General features: G+C 42.0%; 2 protein-coding genes across 2 annotated transcripts in view; one reads left to right on the top strand and one right to left on the bottom strand.

Moving 5' to 3' along the window:
- The window catches only part of C6H1orf35 (chromosome 6 C1orf35 homolog), a 404,048-nt gene that overhangs the window by 160,148 nt on the left and 227,791 nt on the right, over positions 1 to 16,109 (top strand). The gene's annotated exons all lie outside the window — the stretch shown is intronic.
- Positions 1 to 16,109, bottom strand: part of OBSCN (obscurin, cytoskeletal calmodulin and titin-interacting RhoGEF) — a 202,336-nt gene that overhangs the window by 88,369 nt on the left and 97,858 nt on the right. Inside the window, exons 51-63 of the mRNA XM_069859115.1 lie at positions 14,589 to 14,852; positions 12,580 to 12,846; positions 11,938 to 12,201; positions 10,849 to 11,115; positions 9,565 to 9,831; positions 8,662 to 8,928; positions 7,214 to 7,480; positions 5,750 to 6,022; positions 4,586 to 4,852; positions 3,599 to 3,865; positions 2,310 to 2,576; positions 1,486 to 1,755; positions 352 to 618 (exon numbers count right to left, since the gene is read on the bottom strand). Of these exons, the coding sequence (XP_069715216.1) occupies positions 352 to 618; positions 1,486 to 1,755; positions 2,310 to 2,576; positions 3,599 to 3,865; positions 4,586 to 4,852; positions 5,750 to 6,022; positions 7,214 to 7,480; positions 8,662 to 8,928; positions 9,565 to 9,831; positions 10,849 to 11,115; positions 11,938 to 12,201; positions 12,580 to 12,846; positions 14,589 to 14,852 (3,474 nt within the window). The remainder of the gene's footprint in view (positions 1 to 351; positions 619 to 1,485; positions 1,756 to 2,309; positions 2,577 to 3,598; positions 3,866 to 4,585; positions 4,853 to 5,749; positions 6,023 to 7,213; positions 7,481 to 8,661; positions 8,929 to 9,564; positions 9,832 to 10,848; positions 11,116 to 11,937; positions 12,202 to 12,579; positions 12,847 to 14,588; positions 14,853 to 16,109) is intronic.

Below are 16,109 nucleotides of genomic sequence, written 5' to 3'. Positions count from 1 at the left end.
ACTGGACCATTGAGTCCAACCATTCCTATCAATCATTCCTATCAACTTCTCTTTCTGCAGCTTGCACTTGTCGCCTCTTACTGAGCACCCCAAGGAAAGTCTGTCTCTCCTCTGTAGACCCCCATTAGGAAGCTGTAGACAGCAATGAGGTCCCTCTCAACCTTTTCTTCCCTAGGCTGAACAAATCCAGCTGCCTTGTCTCTCCTCATATTTGACATGTTCCAGTCCCCTGACAAATTTGGTGGCCTCTGCTGTGCTTGCTCCATTACCTTGATATCTGTCTCGTACTAGAGTGCTCCAAAACTTGACGTGCACACCTCTCACCACTGCTGAGCAGAGAGGAAATCATACCTTTAACCTCTAGTTTGGCAGTGGTCTTCCCATCAGCTGTGTGGCAGCTATACTCCCCCGAGTCTGCACGGTTCAAATCATGAATGACCAGTGTGTGCACATTCCCCTCTTGCTTGATGATGCACTTCTGGCTGGAGCGGATAATGGACGTGCCTTTCTTCCATTCCACTGGGACATCAGGTTTGGACACTTCACAGGACAAGTGAGCTGTACCACCCTCCTGTAGCTCCAAGTTCTGAAGCGCTTTCACAAAGGCAACTGGAACAACTATGGGGAAGAGGGTACCAAGAGTGCTGCAATCACCTAATCCAGCATTGCCCCCACATCAGAAGTGTGTTAGACATTATCATAGAATCATAGAATCACCAGGTTGGAAGAGACCCATCGGATCATCGAGTCCAACCATTCCTATCAAACACTAAACCATGCCCCTCAGCACCTCGTCCACCCGTCCCTTAAACACCTCCAGGGAAGGTGACTCAACCACCTCCCTGGGCATATTCCACATTATGGAATAACAGAACGGTAAAGGTTGGAAGGGATGTCTGGAGATCATCCCGTCCATCTCCCCTGCTGAAGCAGGTTCGCCTACAGCAGGCTGCACAAGAATGCATCCAGGTGGGTTTTGGATACCTCCAGAGAAGGACATCCCACAACTTCTCTGGGTAGCCTGTTCCAGCGCATGGAGCTGAGTGCTACAGTTACATTGTGAACCAAATCAAAGGGGAGCAAACAAGATAAGGTACTGACATGGCCCATCTTTCAAAATCAACGTAATATAAGGTTTTTCTGGGGTTTTGGATGCTTTGTGGAGTAAATATGATCTAAGTGCAACACAAGTAAGAGATTATTTCAGAGAATGTTCTTGACATTCTTCAGCATTGATTCTGACATATTTTAGCTTATTGTTTCAGGATTGATTGGATGGTCTTCCAAGGATGTCTGCTTCATTTCATGGAGTATAAGAAAGAACTGAAGTGACTAGCTCAGATGTGCATATTTCTTAAATGTCTAAATTAGATTAGCCCAATTTCCCATGATTTCAGAGACTCCTCCTCCCAAATTAATCTCTCCAGAAGCTGGAGCAATATTGGCAATGCTTTGCAGTATCTCCTCTTTCTAGGAGCTGCTTACCTTTGACAGTTAGTTGTGCTGCTGAGGTATGCTGCCCAACTTTGAAACTGATGGGCCCACAGTCTTCTAGTGTCACCTTCCTCAGGATCAAAGTCTGACGTGTCCCTTCAACTCTGATCTCATTCATTTCATTGGATTGCAGGGGAACATCACCCAAGAACCACTGGGCATCCCGAGTTGTTTCCTGGGACAGCCTGCATTCAAACACTGCGTCTTCTCCTTCATACGAAGTGACATCCTTCAGTGCCTCCACTATGATTGCTTCTGGTTCTTTATGGAAAGGTCAACAAAGTTTGATATCTACTTTCAAGTGATGGGTTAAACATTTTGTTATGCTTTTTCTTGGTAGTACTATATTATTTGAAAAAACAACCGCAGAAAATTAAGCACTGCATGCATGGAAATGGAGTTAGAAAGCCATGTAGCAATGTATTATATTCTTTCAGAAGCATAATGCATGTATGTGTGCATATATATTATGCACATATATGTGACAGTCTATAAAATGTGCGTGTTATAGTGTACTATGTGTATAATAAATATCTAATATACATTTATAATGCAATTTATGTATTGTGAAAACATTGTCAACAGATTTGAGTAGATGGCATTAATATTAAACCACAAAACCACTAACTAAAGACCCATTTTTGATTCCATAGGAATAACTAGCCCAGGTCTTATCCTTCTGAAATCACCCTTGTCTCTGAAATCCCAGTGATTCAGTATGGGCACAAGACAATGTCTAGCTGTCAAATTATTTACTTATGTCCCCCTGCTGCAGTATCAGGCTCTGTTCATCTCTTCCCCATGCAGAGCCCCACCTTTCACAAGCACAGCTGCAGTTGTTTGCTGGTCCCCTGTGTCGCACACGTATTCCCCAGCATCAGCTTTGTTCAGGTTGCGAATCGTCAGTTCAGCCACAGACCCAGCCTGGCACATCTTGTATTTGTCACTTGGTCGCAGCACTGTCCCAGCCTTCTTCCACTGCACAGCAGCATTTGATTTTGAGATTTCACAGCTCAAAGTGACGGTGCCACCTTCTTCAGCTTGCTGGTTCTGGAGTGGTTGCGTGAAGATTACTGGCAAAGCTAAACAGAGATAAATCAGAGAAGAAATTTATGTTTCATTGCTGACTGTGTCAAAAAGCCTTTGTGTTTATTGAAACCACAGTGCCATTCCAAATTTGTTTCAAACTCAGTTCCAAATTTTCTTTAAAACCTGAAAGAGGAATGACAGAAAATGCTAAAATTTCCAGGAGCACTAAGCACTTTGCACTCCCCAAGAATCCCTGGACACTGCAAATACCAAACCTCTCTGGGAATATGTTCTTTCTAACACAGGAGTGGTCATAGGTATAGACTCCTGAGCATCTAAGTGCATGTATCTCCAAACGTGTACCAAACGCACAACTCAAATTCTACTCCTAATAATCTAAATTCTTGTGATTTTGGAAGGTTGCATGGAGAAACTTCATTATATAAAGTCCCTTGTATGAAAACTGAACCTAAAAGAGAGTGAATGAATGCTGGATGTCTCCACACCGATGAGCATCATCAATGGGTCAAGATGAAGTTTTGGTGGGTTGGTTTACAACGCATCACGTGTAGAAGTTTAGTTCCTCAAGTCCAGCTCCCTAGGGAGAACCTTGCTGGCTCCACAGTTAAAGCAGATTTGGTATTTACAAGGGAAATAGATGCGGTTTCAGAAATCACAGTGAATTCACAGGAATTGGACAGCAGATACATATAAGTGGAGAGAAATCTGAAGGTGTTTGTGGGCTGTATAGGAATGGATGGTGTATTCTGAGGGACAGCTGGACAATGGCTGAGGTCAAGGCTTTTGTACAATTGCATTTTCAGGGAGGATATCTCATTGCCGAGGTAAGTCCTTCAGACCTAGGGTTCTTAGAAGACAGCAAAGGAAATAGGAAGAGAGAGAAATAAAGTCTGAAGAAATACTGAACTACTCTTAAACTGTGTCACTGTTGATTCAGAAAACCTCATCACAAATAAGGATCAGACTCTCTGCCTCAGTGTCCCTGAACCTTACATACAGAACATCTAGACTAACTTAGAGGTTCCTAAAAAGTGAAGTGAAAGTATTTTGTCACCTTTCACTACCAAGGAAGCCATAGTTTGCTCATCGCCAGAATCACAGATGTAGTCTCCAGCATCCTTCAGCTGTAAATCATGGATGAGTAGCTCCACAGCAGACCCTGTCTGCTTCATCTCATATTTGTTGCTGGCTTGAAGGAAGACTGACCCTTTTTTCCACCTCACTGGGGCATTTTCTTTGGAGAGCTCTGCATGAAGGGTGACCGTAGAGCCTTCCTCAGCTTCCTGGCTTCGGAGTTTTTTTTCAAAGAGTACTGGAGTGGCTGGGACCACACACACAAACACAAATGGACAGCCACCATCAGAGGATCTGCTTACAGTACAAATATTCTGGTATCATTGAATCCTGACGTTAGAGTGATAGAAGGCAAGTGCATGCCCTTCATGGAAGAGCCCTCAAGAGATATTTCAAAAGACTCTTCACAAGAATCTCCTGGCTCCTTTTTATGTTAACTGATCTTGTGCATCAGAAAAAGTGACCTCAATATTGTATTTGTAACAGAGTAGATTTTAAAACTGGACATATTGGCACATTACACCAATTTTTAAGACCCTGGGCCCCAGAAATATTTGGGTGAGTTGCTCTTCAGCTGAAGCTGAGTGCTAAGGTGAGTTTGGGCAGATTGACTCTTGAGGATTATCTACCCAGGTGGAGCGACAGCTCAAAGCATAGTTAAGCACCATAAGTGGCCTCATTCTAATTTTAATTCCAGCCTTGGTTTTCTGAGAGACCAGAAAGAGGCCCTTGTGTCTAGGACGGTGGAAGCAGTTATTACGCTTGTGCCCCTCCATATTCATTGCTCAGGACACCACAAGACTTAATATCACTTCTGAAAGCAAAAGGACTCAGTTGCTTTATGCCAGTAAAGCAGAGTAGATATCTACTCTTCAAAGAGAGTAGACAACACCCTCTAACTAGTACTAGGCCAAGGAAGCAGAACAAATTGCTCATCTTAGAAAGAAAAAAACCCTAAACAACCTACCTTTAACAGTTAAAGTGGCTGTTGTTTTTTCATTTCCATTATCACAGGTGTATTTGCCAGAGTCTTCTGGTTTTAAGTGATGAACCTTCAAAATATGGATTGTCCCCTCCTGCCTGATTTCATACTTGGAGCTTGGGGAAATCACCTGGGTGCCCTTCTTCCACTCCACTGCAACATTAGGCTGGGAGACCTCGCAGCGGAGGATGGCTGTCTCTTCCTCCTGCACTTCTGTGCTCTGTAATTTCTCCTTGAAGACTGGAGGTGGCACTGAAATTACAAACACAGCAAAGCCACTTACAGTCACCTTGATCTTATTTCCCTGAAGTATTAAAGCAACAGCTGAACAGTTAAGTGTTAAAAGATCATAGAATCATGGAAAGGTTTAGGTTGGAAGGGACCTTAGAGACCATCCACTTCCAACCCCCCTGCCATGGGCAGGGACACCTCCCACTGGATCAGACTGCTCAAAGCCTCATCCAACCTGGCCTTCAACACCTCCAGGGATGGGGCATCCACCTTTGTAGTGAAAAAATTATTCCTAAAACCTAATACAAATCTCCCATCTTTCAGCTTAAATCTGTTACCTCTTGTCCCATCCCCTCTCCATCTTTAAGATCTTTAAGTATTTAAATACTTCAACTATATCTTTAAATATTTTAACTTGTATTGCATATTGAGGGATTAAATCAAGTGGATGGATTTTGAGGACACTCCACAAATACTTCCTGAAGTGTTAATCAGAAATTTACAGATGTTTCAACTGGTTCAGATGGGATGGGGACTTTGCTCTGACCAACAGGTTCAAAGAGGGAAGGAGAATGTTTGAGAATTTCTTCAAAACAGTGTTTAGAGAAAGAAAAACTCCAATGAAGAAAAAGGAAAAAAGGAAAGGGAAAGTGGAAGCAATGAAAATTAGAGATTTGTCAATCCATCTACTAGAGCAAACCCAGTCATTTCTCTACAAATTAGTTAGCCTCAGGACCACGGTGACATTTCAACTGTCTATCCATGGTGACAACATGACTAGTACACCGTGTATGCTCTGACGGACAAGCACTCTACTACCATGAGCTAAGAATTGAACGATGGCCTTGAGTTAACGGTTAGCAAAAGAAAAATGTCATCTGTTCTCACCAATCCTGTTCTTTTTGACATCACTCTTACCTTTCACTGTGAGCTCTGCCGTTGATGTGTGGGGTCCCACTCGGAAAGTGATGGTGCCAATGTCCTGCTCAGTCACCTTCCTTAATGTTAGGGTGTGAATCTTTCCTTTTTCCTCTGAAATCTCATTCATTTCATTATTTTGCAGAGCAACATCCTGTAGCTTCCATTCAATATCCCTTGCATTCTCATGAGAAACCTGACACCGAAACGTGACATCGTCCCCTTCAAACACCACCATGTCCTTTAGGCCACTCACGATGGTCACATCAGGCTCTGCAAACAGTCCAGCAGTAGTCAAGCCATGAAAGGGAAAAAAAAATGGATCAAATCATACAAATATTCAATAATATACGTTGGAGGGGACTTCTGGAGGTCATCTGGTCTAACTGCTTCTCAAAACAGGATCAGCTTACATTAGGTTGCTCAGTGCCTTGTCCAGCTGAGCATTAAGTACCTCCAAGGATGGAGATACCACAGCTTTTTAAATTATGTTTCAAACAATGCTGGTTTACTACTTTGAGTGTACTCAATAACACGGCCAGTATCTTTCAGTTAGAGGATTTGTTCCTTGCCCTTTCTCAGAGATCTATTGAATATATAGGTTTTTTTTAAGTTACACATTTGATGTAATTGGGTAAACAAGGTAGATGCTAAATTCAGGATTTTAAACTTACTACATTTACACTTATGTATCTTCATAGAATAACATTAAAACCTGATTCCTTCTGCTGTCATTTTGCAAACAGAATTGTGTACCTTCTCTGCTGGTGCTCTGAACTGGCTGTCTCTGTGCTCTCAGTAGGACTTACTGGATTAGCATGAGCTCAGGGAATCTGTGCTTCAGTTGCTTGAAACCTGCTTCTAGAACAGCCAGGCACCTGCAGTTCTCAGCAAAGATTCATACAGGCAGCCTGCAGCAGGCAAAAGCAGTATGGACCCTAATTCTGCTGGGGAATACCAAAAGAGAAGCAGTGTGGTCTCACCTGAGCAAACACAGTATATATTCATACAACTGAGGTCACCATCTGCACAAAATATGGTGCAGCTGCGTGTAATGTACTGAGTATCTATAATATCAAGTAGCCTGTAGAGATGCTAGCAGTGATTGTTCCACACTAGCAGTCCAGCCTGAAAGCAAGCTCTGTCTGTAATGATATTAAGGCCAGATGCAGCTGCCATGTGACTGGGAGCTGGGGATGGACCATCTGTTCACTCACATGCATATGATGTCAAGCAAATATTTCATGCCATGAGTCAAAAATTACAGCTGCCTTATCCTTTCCCATCCACCAAGTGAATCTTTGCTTTGGTGCGTTCATTGATCAAACCTTTTTTTTTTATTATTATTATACCCTTCCTATGCTCCGTGTTTACCACAACTGTTTAACATTATAGTAATAATTATTTTGCAAAATCTTAGCATTCTAAAGTGAAAATCCCCTTGCCCCAATAAGCAGGTCTTGCCTTTCACAGTCAGTTTTGCAGAGGTCGTCTCATCTCCAGCCTTGCAGGAATATTCTCCTGCGTCGCTAGGCTCCAGACGATGAATTCGCAGCTCACGGAGGGTGCCGTCCTGCCACATTTCGTACTTTGAGCTTGAATGAAGGACGACTCCATCTTTCCTCCACTCCACTTTGGCTTTGCTAATGGAAATCTCACAGCGCAGCCTGGCTGTTCCTCCCTCTTCCACTTCTTCATTCTTCAGCTGCTGCTTCAGCCGGGGTTTGACGGCTGCAAAGTGAAAAACAATTAAAGTGCCATTCATTAGCTTGCATGCCAGATCTCGACAACTCAGCACAAGGCACCTGGGTTCTGATACTGCAGAAAAAAATTGTATTAAGTGGTTGTATGATGATAACAACACTTTTTTTCTCTATAGACAGACCTGTGTTCTATATTTCCAGACAAGGAGAGAATCAGAAAGTTCCCCCTGTAAAGGCACCCGCATTATACCTTTTATACTGTTGCTCTGGATATTGGAAACTCCCACACACATAAGGATCTTTACTAAACAAAATCTGGTACTTTCTGATTAAAACTAGTGTAAACCTGTTTGTGTTTTATAGAAATGATTGTGACTTCCAACATCATAAATGTGTAAACACATCTCTTATTTCTTTGCTACCTTTTTTAAGACTGTAGACCATCAACAGTGAACCTTTCCAGACAACACATACACAAATTGACTACATTTATGCAGGTGAGGCATGGAACAGCTCAGACAACAGCTTGTCACTGACAAAAATGAGAAGGGAATATCCATCATGAGCAATTGTGAAAACAGAAGTCTCAATGGTTGTCATTTTTCTGTCTAAACCCTATTGTGATACACATAAAGCAAGCTCGTAGCTGGCCCAATGGTTGCATTGATGGTCAAGTTCACCCAAGAGGATGTAGCTTGAAGGGTTGTGGCTTAGATCAAAGCTACAAGTTGCACTCAACAGTCTGAGACAACCACAAACATTTCATAGACATCAATTAATCACAGACATTATTCCTGGTTTGTTTAAACACAGTGGTCTCAGGATTGTCATGGGAAGGTGTTAAAGAAACTGAAAATAGATTTTTTAAATGCTTCTGTAAATGACTTATTGATTCCACTCAACCGGCAGTGAGTGCAAAGTGCCAAAACCAAAGATCTATCAGAATTTCAAAATACCCATGAAGCAGTTTCTTGCTTTCATCAGTATCAAAAAACCAAGTCAATATACTGTAAGTTGTGCTTTACAGGCTTAAATAACCATTCTACAATCCCTGTCCCACTATTCTTTATTCTGGTTTATGACTGGGCACCTGCTTTCCTCTTTGTCTTAACTTTTGAGATGCCTTATTCACAAATGAAAAACAGAATATCATCCATAAAATTTCACAAATCCTTTTTATCCTCAGTTCCATTTAGATGTAATGCTAACCATTCACTCTGAGGACTGCTGTGCTCTGCTGGTCTCCTGTATCACAAGTGTAATCTGAGGCATCTTCGGGTTCTACATTATGAATCACAAGTTCAGCTATGCGACCACTTAATTTGATTTCATATTTGGTGCATGGGAACAGCTCCATGGTGCCTTTCCTCCACTCCACTGTTGCATTATCCTTTGTCAGCTCACACTGGAATTTCACCGCAGCTCCTTCTTCCACCTCCTTGTCCTTGAGCTCCTTTTGGAAAAGAACTGGTAGAGCTAGAGGGAATAAAAAGAAGGAACAGGAGCTTTTATTGAAGCCTGAGTCAAGTCCTGGTTAACACAGTTAGACTGACACTTTGGAGAACAAGATACTGTGGTTTGCAAGTGCTATATTCCTAGGCAGGATCCATGTTTTCTAGTTTGCCTCTAGCTACTGGGAGATCTTGCTGCGTCGGAAGCAGCCATTGGCACTTATAATATTTATTTCCTTTGTTTCTTGATTCAATCCATCCCAGGCTTGAATTCTTTGAATGATTTTATCCTTCTGTTGTTCTAACAAAGATCTCCAGAGCAAAGAAGATCAAAATTCCATGGAGAGTCTTGACAGATGAGGAAGGTCATTGTCAGTGTTCTTCCAGCATGTTATGTTAAAGTATTGCTCTTTCTTTAATTTCTCCCCTGCCATAAAGCTAGAAAACATTTCTTCTTAGAACCCAAGAATCAAACCAAGTATCGTACCCTTCCATTCTCATTGAAAAAAAAAATAAAATAAAAAAAAATCCTAGTATGCCTGATGAAATGGAAAATATTTACAGGGGAAAAGAAATCGTGTTTCAAGGTAGTCACATTCAAATATTTGCTTTGCACGCTGGATGAAATCTGTTGCTTTAGGAGTCAGCTCACACCACCTACCTTTCACATTTAAAGATGCCTTGGTTTCCTGATCCCCAGTATCACAGCTGTATTCTCCTGTATCTTCTAATTTGAGATTATGTATTAAGAGCTCTACCAGGCATTCCCTCTGCCTCATCTCATATTTCTGGCTGGGCTGCAGCCCCACTCCTCCTTTCCTCCATTCCACTGCAGCGTTGGGTTTTGACAGCTCACAGCAGAAAGCAGCTGTATTTCCTTCCTCTGATTCCTTATTCTCTAGGGGCTGCTTAAATGTGACAGGCAGAGCTGCAAAATTTGAGAGGGAAATGTTTTAAGAGTGTTTTAATCTGGAAAGGACCTAAACCTACCATCATTCTTTAGAAATGGCCTGTTCTAATGATTCCATAGCCTTGGTAGCAACTTTCTTCAACCATTACATGAACCAAGAAATGAGGACAGATGGTGAAGTTAGGAAAGATCAGATCTTAGAGAGTGGTCCATAGCATGACCTGTTTTGTGATATGAAGGAATCAGACATTCCTACAGAATTGTCTCTGGGCCAACTAACAGATGCTTCAGTCAAAGATCACTGGGACGTGTTTCCTCTTACACGTCCCATGTTCCTTAATACAGGTCTGCAAGTTTGCAATATTGAGCAAAGTGCATTTTCCTCCCAAATAAAACTTCTATCAACATATAAAAGATCAAGTTAGCATTTGAAACACAAGAAGAGGCAGTACAGTAAGAGATGAAAATAAAGTGATAAATGGAAGAGAAAATTCAGATTTCAGGCAATGTCTTGTTTTAGATGGTAGAAGGGGTGGAGAAAAAAGCATGGATGCACTTGTTTGCGTGCAAAATTTGTACTTGAGGCTCAGATCTTGAAGTAATAAGACAGCATGTCCACATGTTATAGAAATCCTTTATCCTTCAATTATTGCATCTCTTATCATCCCAGCTGGATGTTATGCCCAATCAGGCATCATTTTTGCCTGCTGAAGCAATCGAAAGCCGAAGATAACCATCAGCCTGCCTGGCTAATATTCTGTTATCAATTCCCATACGCAGCTACACTCCCTGCACTCAGAGGGCAGGAGAGTTCATCATTTTTTGACACCATAAAAACATTTTATTGCTTTAAAGCTCATTAATCACACCAGGTACTGTAAGCAGAACCTCTCAAACTGGACCATGCGTTATGCTTAAGTAGGTTGTGTATGCTGGCATGAACCAACAGCAAGATAAATAAATATCTTTAGGGAACACTGACAGATACTCCTTTCACTTCACTTCTATTGATTCAAGGGTCAATACTCAGCCTACCATGTACAGTTACCACAGCTGTTGTCTGCTGATGTCCGGAGTCACAGGTGTACTTTCCTGAATCATCCAATTCTAAGTCATAAATGATCAATTCAACAATGGAGCCCTGCTGCTTCATCTCGTATTTCAAGCCAGGGTAGAGAGTGGTATCTCCTTTCCTCCACTCTACCGGAGCATTTGGTTTGGTAAGCTCACACCTCAGTGTTGCTGTACCACCTTCTTCTGTCTCCGTATTCTGAAGCTCTTGTTTAAAAAGTGCTGGTAGGGCTATAAAATAGAGATATAACTTGGAACATACTGCAACTGGGATATGGGAAAGAGAAAGTAGAAAGAAAATGAAAGCAACAAAAGAGCTTTGTGCAGATGTCTCTAAATCTCAATGGTCTAGAGTGAAAGTACAAGGCTATTTTCCCAGGAGGTATAAGTAATATCTGCAGAACAAGAAGAAATCAATTTCAAGAAGTTACATTTGCTGAGCACTATATACAAGCTTCATCTAATTTATGATCTAAAAATGGTAGAAGATTTTTCCTGCTATAAAAGTAGCCAACGTGTTGCCTTGACCACACAGGAGAGATTCTGAGGCTCAGCAGGGATTTGTAAGAGTTCAGATTCCCCCTTAAGGCAGGTCAGTTGCAGGAGAGATTACAATTATCCTGACAAACGCCTTTAGTTCTGCACTATTATTCCCATTTCAGGAAGATTAGATAATAAGAAGATTTTTTATTTTTTTTTACACTCAGTGTGGTGAAACACTGGCACAAGTTCTTCAGAGGGGCAGTGGGAACGTTCAAGGTCAGGTTGGATGGGGCTTGGAGCAACCTGATCGAGTTGAAAATGTTCCTGCAGGGGGGTTGGACTGGATGACCTTCATCGTGTCTTGCAACCCAAATCATTTTATGATTCTGTGATTTTCTATCTGATCACTCTATTAGGCTGTACAGAACATGATATTCTGCACATCCTCCTTTGGATCCTAGCCAAATCTTCTCCATAGGTGACACTAACATACAGTTTTTATTTTCAGAATACATTATAAACTTTTCCCTTTTTTCCTCTTTCTATTATTTTAATTTTTATGTTTTTTACCCTTGACTGTCAAAGTGGCAGTTGTCTGCTGATCTCCACACACACACGTGTAATCTCCAGTGTCCTCCGTATCCAGCTCATGGATAATCAGCTTTGCAACAGCACCGTCTTGACTCATTTTATATTTGCTGCTTGCTTTGAGGACCTCCTGCCCCTTCTTCCACTCCACCACAGCAGGTTTAGTCAGCTCACAGTGCAGGGCAGCTGTCCCACTTTCTACAGCTTCTAGGTCCCTCAGGTCTTTTTTGAATTCTGGAGGCAGCGCTGAGGAAGGAAAGAATTACCACAGAAAGAGTGAATATTCCTAAAAAAAAAGGAGCTAGATGAGGTCCTGGGGGGAAGGATGAGTGGTACAATACTGAGCCCTGATCCAGGTCAGTGGAACACGATGGAAAAATCTTCCCTAGCTTCCCTGCACTCTGCATCAGGGCAAGGAAAGTGAGAAGGGTCAGCACAGCTGAGGGGGGCAAAACCCAACAGGCAACTCTTTTCCCTGTTCTGAGAGAAGGAGGAGGCACATAATCAAGCTCCAAAGGAACATAAAAGCTGAAGCAAACAGAGAAGGAATGGGAAGAGACCATAGCAATAGAGACTTGGGCAGGTCTAAGGTCTGGAGGACCTTATCCCCAAGGATTACTTTACCGTGCACTGTTAAGGCAGCTGTGGTGGTCTTGTCTCCACAGACACAAGCATAATCTCCAGTGTCGTTCAAGTCTAAATCATGAACCACCAGCTCCAAAACACGGCCTTCCTGCCTCATGCTGTACTTGTTGTCCGGTCTGAGGACACGATGGCCCTTCTTCCACTGAACATCGGCAGGTGCCTTGCTGAGCTCACAGCGCAAAGTGGCCACTCCACCTTCTACCGCTTCCTTGCTGGTCATTTCTTCTTGGAAAAATGGAGGCACAGCTGAAGGATGTAGGTAAAAAGTGTCACAAAATGAGGATATGTCCAGGGATGGGTGAGAGCAGGAAGTGACAGAGGAAAGTTGTGAAGGTTGCAGAAGGGTGAGCATCAGCAACAAATAGAGGAAGAAGAAGTGAAAACATCCAAGTGGGAATATACACCACGATCCTTTTGGTTTTATGCTGCCTTCCTACTAGCAAAATTGCACTGTCCTCAAGAGATTTACACCCACTTTCTACCAGTTCACATGTAAGAAAAACTAAGAATAACATCATTAGATCATGGACATGTTGGTGTCTTCCACAAGCTTCATGCCTCTGTATTCTCTTTTCCTACTTACAAAGCAGCCCTGCTGAGCTCTGAGTATTGGCACAGCCTCTTACTAATCACAGAATCATAGAATCATAGAATAACCAGGTTGGAAGAGACCCACCGGATCATCGAGTCCAACCATTCCTATCAAACACTAAACCATGCCCCTTAGCACCTCGTCCACCCATGCCATCATTCCTTCTTCCTTAAGGTACCTTTGAAAGGATGCAGCCAGGCCTCACAAATTCTTCTTAACTCCAAAGAAAGTCTCCAGGTGCTGAATCCCAGCCTGTCTTCTTGTCTCAGAATGTATTTTTCCCACTTACAATTCTAGTACTCATTCAAGTTATGTCCTTGAAATAAACCTGGTGACCTTGAAATATGTCCCTCTATTAATTATGTGGGATAATGGAGATGTCTCAGATCTCAGATTAGTGTCTCCATAGTACTGCAGCTAAGTTAAAATATCTGGGCTAGAAACTAGGTTTAACCTTCTTGACTTGGCACATTTCCCATCTACAGCCACGTTAAGCTGAAACATCAGTTCTATTTGCACAGCAACTAGTTCTTGCAATAGAATTAGAAAAGAATCGTCACATCATAGAATCACAGAATCATAGAATAGTTTGGGTTGGAAGGGCCCTTAAAGATCATCTGGTTCCAACCCCCCTGCCATGGACACGGACACTTCCACTAGATCAGGCTGCCAAAGACCCCATTCCACCTGGCTTTGAACAATTCCAGGGATGGGGCAGCCACACCTTCCTTGGGTAACCTGTTCCAGTGCCTCACCATTCTCATGGTGAAGAAATTCTTCCTTATGTCTTGTCTAAATCTACCCCTCTCCAGTTTATACCCATTGTCCCTAATCCTATTGCTAAAAGCCTTCGTAAACATAGGAGATCACAGAAAGAATTTATTCTTTCCTACTCAGAAAATTAGTCTCCATATATAAGTCTATCTTTTTACACAAAACCCAATATAAACTGAACTTAATATAGAAGAAATTATGATTAACACAGCCTTATTCTGGATACTGCTTTTTCTACTCTATATTACCTTAAAATGGTGGATAATGAGAATGTCAGGCAGGAAAGAGAAAAAATAAAGAGATTAGTGTTTCAGAGAGTAAGTGAAGGAAAGGAAAAGCAGAAGAATAGTGGGTTTACATGCTAGGAAAGGAATGCCAGAAGGGAAAAATGAAAGGAAAGCAGGTTTGTGCTTAAGGAAAGAAAAAGACTGAAAGGATGGCACAGAAAAATCTTGACCATTGTTTCCCAATATACACAGCCTGCAATTCATCAAAGGCAGGGAATACTTTCAAATGAACGGAACTTCCATTAATAAGGTTGAACAGACATGGAAAACTGAACATCTAATAGCAGAGGACAAACTTTTCCAGTTAGGAAATAGGAGATGAGAATTATTTTTACCCTGTACTGTTAAGACAGCGGTAGTCTGGTGCTCTCCACACACACAGGTGTATTCTCCTGCATCCTCCTCAGCTATTTCACAAATCACCAGCTCTGCCTTGGTCCCTTCCTGCCTCATTTTGTATTTCTCACTTCCTTTGAGAGTCCTCTGGTCCTTCCGCCACTCCACCGGAGCAGCCTTGGTTAGCTCACAGTGCAGAGAGACTTCCCCACCTTCTTCTGCTTCCTTGCTCTTCAGCTCTTCCTTAAAGAGCGGTGGCAGGGCTGGAGGATGCAACATGGACAAATAGTCATCAGAAGACCAGGATTAAAATCCTAACTTCTTTTTCATGCTTAGGATTGTTTCCCCTCACGCCTCCCTTTTTCAGCCTATTATAAACATGATCAGAAACGCTGAAAGCATTGTCCTTCAAGTGTGATGTGATTTCACTTACCGTAAGGGATCAGTTTCTTGGCTATGTCTTGTTTTTCATGGTAAAAGAAATGGCTTGACAACACCTACAAATAACACTGCGGGATGAGGTATTATTTTACCTACAAAGGTATGATTTCTTGGAGGCTGGCATTGTTATTTTCTGCTTTGTTTTTACTAAAAAATTATAGCCCTGCTGACATGAAAGCAGCTAGATTTTAGAATATACTTTAAATTGAAGTTTGAAGAACCATTGCCTGTAATAGAAATTTCAGGATCTCACATTTCCCACTTAGGAAATCATAACTCAAAGACAGAACTTCCCACAGGAAATAACCTTCGGAAGAGCTAATTATGAACATTTATCCACAAAAATGCCTTGTGCACAACTACTGGAAGTGAGTACAGAATGCAAACAGTACTGGTGTATTGCATCCGAAAAAGTCCATAATTGAGGAAAGCCCAAGGGAGGGTAAAAGCATTTTGGGAAAAGCTGGAGGGGACAAAACTGGGTCTCTGACCAAGTTCACTCCTCAATGCCAAGGGCTGTTACACCACTAAAATGGATATTCATTAATGACAGGAGAGCAGAACAACAGGTAATGAGATCATTAATGTAAGATAAGGATGTATTTATGGATTTGTTTTATCGGGAACTAGCAGGATAAAGAAAAGTATAACTGCTGATAACCTGTGTGGTTGGGGTTTTATTTACTACCTATGAAAGTAGTCTTGGTGCCCACATAGAGGTGTAGAACCTTGCATCCTACAAACCTAAATTAAGGGTAATAAGGTCTGAAATGGTAACTCTGATCTTATTCTGAGTGTCTGGCTTCCTTAAAGAATCTGGTAACACCAGGAGCAGCCATGGCCAAGTTACACGGCACAGGGACATATCCTTCTCCTGCTGGTGTCCCAACCCACACTTATCCTTCGAGCAGTGTTTGGAGAGCAGAGGGCCTGACAGACCATACATATGTATTTTGGAGAAAACTGTGGTTGGCTGAAGTGAACTATGGGGATCAGGTGAGGAAAAGAGCTGAAAAAAGTAAATGTCTAAGAAGAGAGGGCTTAGATAGAAAGAAACATCTCATTTTTTAGCTTTTAAA

Source organism: Phaenicophaeus curvirostris, chromosome 6 (assembly GCF_032191515.1).
Source record: "Phaenicophaeus curvirostris isolate KB17595 chromosome 6, BPBGC_Pcur_1.0, whole genome shotgun sequence".
Classification (NCBI taxonomy): domain Eukaryota; kingdom Metazoa; phylum Chordata; class Aves; order Cuculiformes; family Cuculidae; genus Phaenicophaeus; species Phaenicophaeus curvirostris.
The sequence above is the reverse complement of the archived record's forward strand: the minus strand, read 5'-3'. Positions and strand labels throughout refer to the sequence as shown.